Genomic DNA, 7,805 nt, shown 5'->3' on the forward strand with positions numbered 1-7,805 from the left:
GCGTTCCCGTACAACTAGAGACTGACTCCACTGCATGTTTGTTCTAAAAGCTTTTCGACTTTTGCACAAAACTTCTGAGCATCATTTATGATTTTGATGCCAATCAAATGTGCAGCGCCATGCTGGAGCATGTAGCAGTGGACGCCACTGGGTGTAGCCCCACGCAGTCACCACGCCACTGGGTGCGAGGAATGCCTCTCGTAAGGGAGGGGGGCCAGGGCGCTCGGAGGAATGGAGGTGTTGGTTTGGCCCAGGCTCCCTGTCTTCATTGTTTTCAATTTCTTTGAAGTGTTTCTGGGGGCTCGGAGTGGACCCCCCCTCCCCCCCCCCCCCGAGGCCCACATTGGCTAAAAACCACTTAAGTTCTGTGAAAGAAAAGCTCCTTGTACACAAGGTCATTTAATATGGCGGAGCATCAGGAGAAGAGACAGCTCAGCAGTCCCCTCGTCTCTGAACACACACTGGATCTCCTCTTTTTGATTCAGGCTGTTACAATAAAATGATGTTGGGGGGGGGGGGGGGGGGGGGTTCTTTATTGTATTTTATTTGTAGTTTAAAGATGAAAACCAAGTCACATTATACCTGAGGTTCTGTGATACATTGGGTCATTCATACCACACACAACACAGAGAGGTGGAGCAGTAGGGGCACAACTGTGTAGATGGTGGGTTGGAACTGGGGGTTGAGAATTATGTGTTGGAGTGCATCATAACATCGGAACATGGTACACAGTGGACGTGTGTTGGTTAAAATATATTAAGACTCTTGTACTAGGAAGCATAGAAAGACCCACAACTTACTATCAGGCCCTTTGTTTTGTGTTTGTGTCAATAGCTGCTATTTCAACAAGGGTATTTTGGTGTGTATACTGCAGGGTTCAACTGAATATTTCATTGGCTGTCCAGCTGCGTGGTCTGAATGGACCCTTCTCAATCATTCTGTTTCCTTATTTCGAGAGATACCAGGCTCCCTCCTGATGGCCATCCTGTTGACACCTTTAGCTCATCGTGTCTCGTACTCTTATAGTTTTTTTCCTGATGAAAAATATCAACGACTTAGACCTTTCCAGTCCTGTTGGCTTTTCCCCCCCAGAATACCACTCAGATATTGGTGAGACAAACAATAAGCTGTAAAGCCATTTGCTGGTTTAAATTCCATTTGCTCGAAAAATCACAAATTCTGAGTTCTGTTTCCCGTCGTTGTTGAATCAGCGTTCAACGAAACCGTCTGCCTCGGGAGAAAAGCAAAGGTCTCTCTCTCGAGCTGGGACTTATCTGTCATATGCGCTTGCACATGCTCAGTCTTTCCTGCATGCACACACCACTGTACATACTGTATATATTCAGAATCAGGCCAAGCCCCTGCTCCTCCTCCTCCTTTCCCATTGGCTGTCTGGACAGGACAGGGAGTTCATCAGCACAAGCAAGGGAAGAGTGGAAAGTGCATTTTGTCGCGTCTGTCAACCCCTCTTTCTCTGTCCGTCCGGAAAATAATAACAATAATAATAATAATAATAGCATTTTAAAAATAGTTTCTTGGTGGTGGTGGTGGTGGTGGTGCTTGTCGTTGCCATGGTCACCGTCTCCCTTCACTTGCACACGCTGACCCACTCCGTGATGCGGCACTCGGCGCACACCACGTAGCAGCACCAGTGGAACTTGCAGTTGCAGCGCTCGCTGCGCGTCTGCTGCAGGATGTTGTGGCCGCGGCCGCAGCACAGGCTCTCGCAGCGGTCCATGCCCAGGCTGGTCTTGTTGCAGATGCGGCCCTGCGTGCCACTGGAGTCGGAGCCCAGGTCGCGCTCGCAGAAGTCGGGGGACTTCTCGAAGTACACCAGGTCGTTGACGCTGGGCTGCTGGCGGCGGCGGTGGGGGTGCGGGTGGTGGTGGTGTTGGTGGTTGTGGTGGCCGTGGTGGTTGTGGTGGTTGTTGTTGTTGTTGTTGGGATGGTGGTTACTGTGGTGGTTGCTGCTACTGCTGCTACTGTGGTGGTGGCTGTTGCTGCTGTGGTGGTTGCCGTGGTGGTGGTTGCCGTGGTGGGAGTGGTCCAGCTGCCCCGTGTTGCGGTTGTGGGCCTTGATGAGCGTGGCGCTCTGGAAGCGCTCCCTCAGCAGGGAGCCCACCACGCGGAACTCAGGGGTCACCTGCCAGCACGTCTTAAGCTGGCAGCTCCCCGACGTACCGTGGCACTTACACTTCCTCCGCATGTTGCTGAGCACCATCTGAGAGAGAGACACCCGCAGAGAGAGAGAGAGGAGAGAGAGAAGAGAGAGGACAGAGATAGAGGGAGAGAGAGAGAGAGGTGTGTGGGAGAGAGAGAGAGAGAGAGAGAGAGAGAGAGAGGAGAGAGAGAGGAGAGAAAGAGAGAGAGGTAAGAGAGGCGGGAGAGAACAAGGAAGAGCGGATCAATACATTTGTTTGGTATAACGCAATGCCATGCATGATGTATTTAACCTTGTTCCAGTGCAGTGCTCCCACAGGGGTACTGCCCGGGAGACGGGATGGAGGAGAGGATTGAACAAATTGTTCTCAGTTGAAAAGCTCAATCACACACTGTAGACCGATACAAGCACAGCACCGGCAGAAAGAACAATTAGAAATGTGCTTTTTTTCTTTACTAATGATGCTATGTCAATTATTGCCACACTTTATTATCAGTGAGACCTGTGCCAGCCGTATCCCAAAATGAAGAAATCCCAGTGACTTATGTATGCATGAATTATGATCTGCTTTAGAATTTGCTTTTCTATTCATCACTTTTCTGAGCGAGGAGTTCATTTATTTAATTTCAAGGGAATTTGAAGGGATTAATGGCTTTTCATCATGCAACAATTAGGTACTTCTACCAAGAACAGTGGGGATGTGTTGTGGGGACTGGTATTATTAATCGTTAGACACCAGCGTCCACACTGTGTATAGTCTTGGTTTAGAATGCAACTGTAGGCAGCATAACATAAACCCTGACACTTATGTCTGTGTAGGACTGAATTATCCTGTTCAGGGTTGATGTTTCCTTTCAGCCACTCAGATGACACAACACACACACACACACACACACACACACACACACACACACACACACACACTCACACTAACATACACCCTCTCTCTCTCAGCAAATGCTGCCCCCACGCACCATGCGTCCCCTCAAACGTTATGTATACTGAAGTCTTATTGTGTGTGCATGTGTGTGTGTGTGTGTGTGTGTGTGTGTGTTTGTGTATTGGAGTGTGTCTGTCTGTCAACGCCAGGTCTAAACTTTAAGATCCAATAGTCACAGGAACACCAGGCCACCGACAGATGCCGTTGCTTGCACCCTATCTACCCACACACGCAGACACACACAAATGTAAAAAGTTACACACACACACAAATAAACACAACGACACAGATGTACACACACTGAACACACACACACAAACACACATACACACATGGATGCAGATTCAGAGAAAGACAAAGATCACCCACATCACACACAAATAAACGTAAACTGACACAAAGCTGTGACGAAAAGAAAACACATATTTAGGTACACAGAGAGCCAAACATGTACAACGCACACACACAAAAACGTGAATCCCACCCATAAAGGCACAATGTGTGTGTGTGTGTGTGTGTGTGTGTGTGTGTGTGTGTGTGTGTGTGTGTGTGTGTGTGTGTGTGTTTTTACGAGAGAGAGCGAGACAGAAAGATAGAGAGATAGAGAGAGAGAGAGAGAGAGAGAGAGAGAGAGAGAGAGAGAGAGAGAGAGAGAGAATAGGGGCCACTGATCAAATCTAACCAGATGAGATAGAGTTATTTCTGTGAGAACGTAAACAGAGGATTGAGTTTCTATTCAAGTGCATTGTTTGTATGTTAATACACACACCTGTGAGGAAGGTTAAAAAAAGGGCTGTGCTGGTCCAGTTCAGACCACAGGGCTGTGCTGGTCCAGGTCAGACCACAGGGCTGTGCTGGTCCAGGTCAGACCACAGGGCTGTGCTGGTCCAGTTCAGCCCACAGGGCTGTGGTGGTCCAGGTCATACCACAGGGCTGTGCTGGTCCAGGTCAGACCACAGGGCTGTGCTGGTCCAGGTCAGACCACAGGGCTGTGCTGGTCCAGTTCAGACCACAGGGCTGTGCTGGTCCAGGTCAGACCTGGTCCAGTGTCGTTCCCAAGCATCAATACACTGATGATTGGCAAATAAAACGCAAATGCCTGCCTCACCCTTTGGAACTAATGAATGAACAAAGAGTGAGCAAGAAAATTTGAACAATGAAGCCAACAAAAAATGCAGCAAATAAATAGTATGTGGGGAACTGTATTCTTCACAGTGAGGGATAAGGAGAAGGGATTGATGGACGATTATGATCTATTTTGAAAAGCTTAAGAAAAGGTAATTGTGTTTTTGTCCTTATTAGGTGAGTGCTGCATGCAGCGCTCAACTATTGTTCTTCATAAGTTTTATTCTTTCTTTCTTTATTATTCTCTACAAACTTTGGGACCTATCTCCTTCCTCAATTTTTCACCTAGAGACTCCATTCAAATATTAAAATGTTCAGAATAGCTTGGAATCGCGCGCTTTTATACTTTTAAGGATATTCTACTTTTAAAATACTTGATTCCTCTGGTACTTCAACTGACGTAACCAGTGGCGTCACTAGGCTGCTTCTACGAGAAATCGCCTTTTCTACTATATAACAATTGGGTTCATATATTTGTAAATCTGACTCTGAAAAAGTCAGTGCCTCACCAGCCACGGACCTCACCGCACATCTCTGGACGTAACTAAATAAATTTTCAACCGTTTATCTTCGTTCCAACCATTTAACAAATCTACACACTTGTATCTTCAATAATATCTAAACGGAATTTCGATTTCATTTAAACTTTCCTCAAAATCACAGTTTTGGTTTCATACCGGCTTCTTTTTCAGCTGTTCTCATTGAAGACGTCTGCCCATTCTGACACTCCTACTTCTTAAGACATCGCAACTCAATAATTTTACAAACGTTTACCTTCAGTTCAATTAATTTTACATTTCTGCATTTTAAGCGATGCTTTGCGCTTTTCATTCAGCTGTCACTTTATCTTCTTCTTCTTCTTCTTCTTCTTCTTCTTCTTCTTCTTCTTCTTCTTCTTCTTCTTCTTCTTCTTGTTATTATTATATTTAATATGCTCAATACTAGTTTACAATTTTGCTATAGGGATGGCATTAAAACATTTAATCCTTTTGAAATTTCATGTTTGGTTGAAATTCATATTGTATGACATTCTTAAATGAATAGATGCATGTTCTTATAATGCCTGTTGAATGGAAAATGTCATCCTGGTGAATGGATGAATGGGAATGGATAAATGGAAGAGAGGAATTCATTTTAAAGGTAAAGTCAGCAGACTACAGCTCACTGTTGATGGTATCATGGCCCTAAGATAAGGAGAGGTGTTTCCTTGTGTAAACCTCCACCAGCCATAATCCCGCCACACTTTGTGTTGATTTCAGATTGCACCGTTGGTCTCCAGTTTTTACATCAGGGCCTGCGAACCATAAACCTGCAAGGCCCTAAACACACATGGGCAGCCTGTAATCAGGGAGCTCTCTAACCCACTTAAACCTTACAGACACAAACACTAAACCCGCGTCATAACTGCATCCATACCACAGCTCTGGAGAGGAGGTCTTAAACCATGAAATAGAAAGAAGAAAGAGAAACTCACTACCTAGTTAGCTTTTGTATATTAAATGTGTAATTGGAAAATGAAAACAGGCTGTTTTGTTCAAAGAGATTATGAAACACAAAGCGCCTGCCCCGGTGCTTAGAAGCCTGCCTTCAAGCCGCTGATTTGCCTTGTGGTTGTGGGCTGCGTCATGTTGTGCTACTGTTGTATTGGGTTTGAGTTGCGCTACGTTAAGTAGTGTTGCACGTGGATTCAGGAGAGAAACTATACATGAGAATGAGAGAGTTTACATCAACACGAGTGAAATCTGATTTCTAAATGGAAATGCATATGCACCGTCAAGCTAATTAGAATTAGAATTAGAATGTGACATTATAAGGTATCCTCATCTAAAACATTTTTCCTTTGCGATTTATGAAAAACATGTGTACACATTTCACACTTAAGCACCTTGTTCCTGACCTGCTGATTGGTGGACGGACAACCAGATGAATGATTCTGTTAGTTTGCCTCTTTCTACACCGTCACACACCTGGGTTTGAGGATGGTTGTGTCCGAGAGCGTGTGTGTGTGTGTGTGTGTGTGTGTGTGTGTGTGGGTGTGTGTGTGTGTGTGTGGGTGTGTGTGGGTGTGTGTGGATGCGTATTTGTGTCTGTTTGTTTTAATGTGTCATCACTCTGCTATAATATTATTATTGTTAAACAAACTGAATATCGAATCCACTCTTATTGTAATACAATTCCTATTCCCTGCGGAGTGTTCCTGTTGATGCTATATTCTATGTTCTACATCTCATCCAGTGTCCGTATGAAAACTATAGAGTGAATGTTGAAAAATGGAAGCGAGAGTGTGCAGGCATCAATGATTAATGTTCAATGTAAGCAGTGTGACCTCAGTGATAGGCCCGGGACTCACGCATGTGTTACCACAATCCCACCTTCTCTTCTGAAGTCAAAATCAAACACACCAACATCAATCTAAAGGGGGGGGGTTCCTCAGAAACGGGGTTCAAACACACGGTTCCAGTACATTATCCGCGACACTGAGCACACGGCACCACAACACAATAACACACAGCAGAGCGGATGTAACTGCCTCCACATTCATTGGTGGACGGGTTACCGACACACATCTGGTGCCTTTTAATTGGCTTGAAGAGTGAGACGGAGGCGTCCATAAAAGCAGCCCCAGACGGAGATCAAACATGGGGTGCTGGGGTGGCGGGTCGAGGCTGCGGGCAATGTCATCCAGAGAGAGAGAGAGGGAGAGTGGAGAAAACCAGGAAATCCAGGAATAAAGTAGCAGACCCCGACACATCGGACAGGAGCTGAGAGCAGCAGTGGATCAGGAGCACGCCAGCCTGAGCAGGTTGGAGCTGGTCGGGAGTAAGCTCCTTTGAACTGGAGAGCTGCAGTAGCCGCCTCACCCAGGGCCACATGTCTCTCAGTCGAGCATGAAGGGTTGTTTGACATGATCATCATTATTATTCATCCTAAATTGTAGCTATTACAGGATCATTACGGTAAAAATATCAGCTACTGTTGTGAAGAAGCAAGCCTCTTCAGGGTGAAAGTCCGGGCTACGAGCTACTAATTCAGCCCTCGACAATAACAAAAGAAGGAAATAACTCTGAGACATTCCAGGTTATCAAATGATCAAAGACTGCTTCTAGTTTGTGTCTACTTTGATTCTGCATGACAATTTGAAGTTTAGTTAAATTCACAAACCTAACTCTAACTTTTGAATTAAATCAACAATGGTGATTTCTATTGCTATGGGACAGAACTGGGTCTTCCGGAACTAGCATTACTTAATCACGTAGCAATTATCTACTACAGGGACATAAATCATGGTATACGCTCATCTAGGCAAATAACCCGACATCATGAAATGGCCCAACTTGTCATCAGTGTTTTGGTTTACATTGCAGTAGAGTAATTGTACTTTATGGACATATTTCTTATATAACCTTCCCACCCTCATCAGACGGGAACAGGCCTTAATCTCACCGTCTGCTTGTCCCTCCTTCACCATCTCAATGCAGTATAAACGCAGCCTGCATGCTGCCTTGTGTTTATCAGTTCAAAGACGTCTACTTAAGGTCTATTAAAGCCCAGCAGAAAGCTCGGGCCGTATCAAAGCCC

The 7,805-nt window shown here is 45.4% G+C and overlaps 1 protein-coding gene across 1 annotated transcript in view; it reads right to left on the reverse strand.

Annotated features, from left to right (window-relative positions):
- Positions 1-590: 590 nt before the first annotated feature.
- Positions 591-7,805, reverse strand: part of wnt10a (wingless-type MMTV integration site family, member 10a) — a gene marked incomplete at its 5' end in the record, with an annotated part of 25,640 nt that continues 18,425 nt past the window's right edge. The window contains one exon of the mRNA XM_079731889.1: positions 591-2,221. Coding sequence (XP_079588015.1) covers positions 1,589-2,221 — 633 coding nt within the window. The 3' untranslated portion in view covers positions 591-1,588. The remainder of the gene's footprint in view (positions 2,222-7,805) is intronic.

This window comes from Pollachius pollachius, assembly GCF_949987615.1.
Source record: "Pollachius pollachius genome assembly, chromosome: 3".
NCBI classification, from domain to species: Eukaryota; Metazoa; Chordata; class Actinopteri; order Gadiformes; family Gadidae; genus Pollachius; species Pollachius pollachius.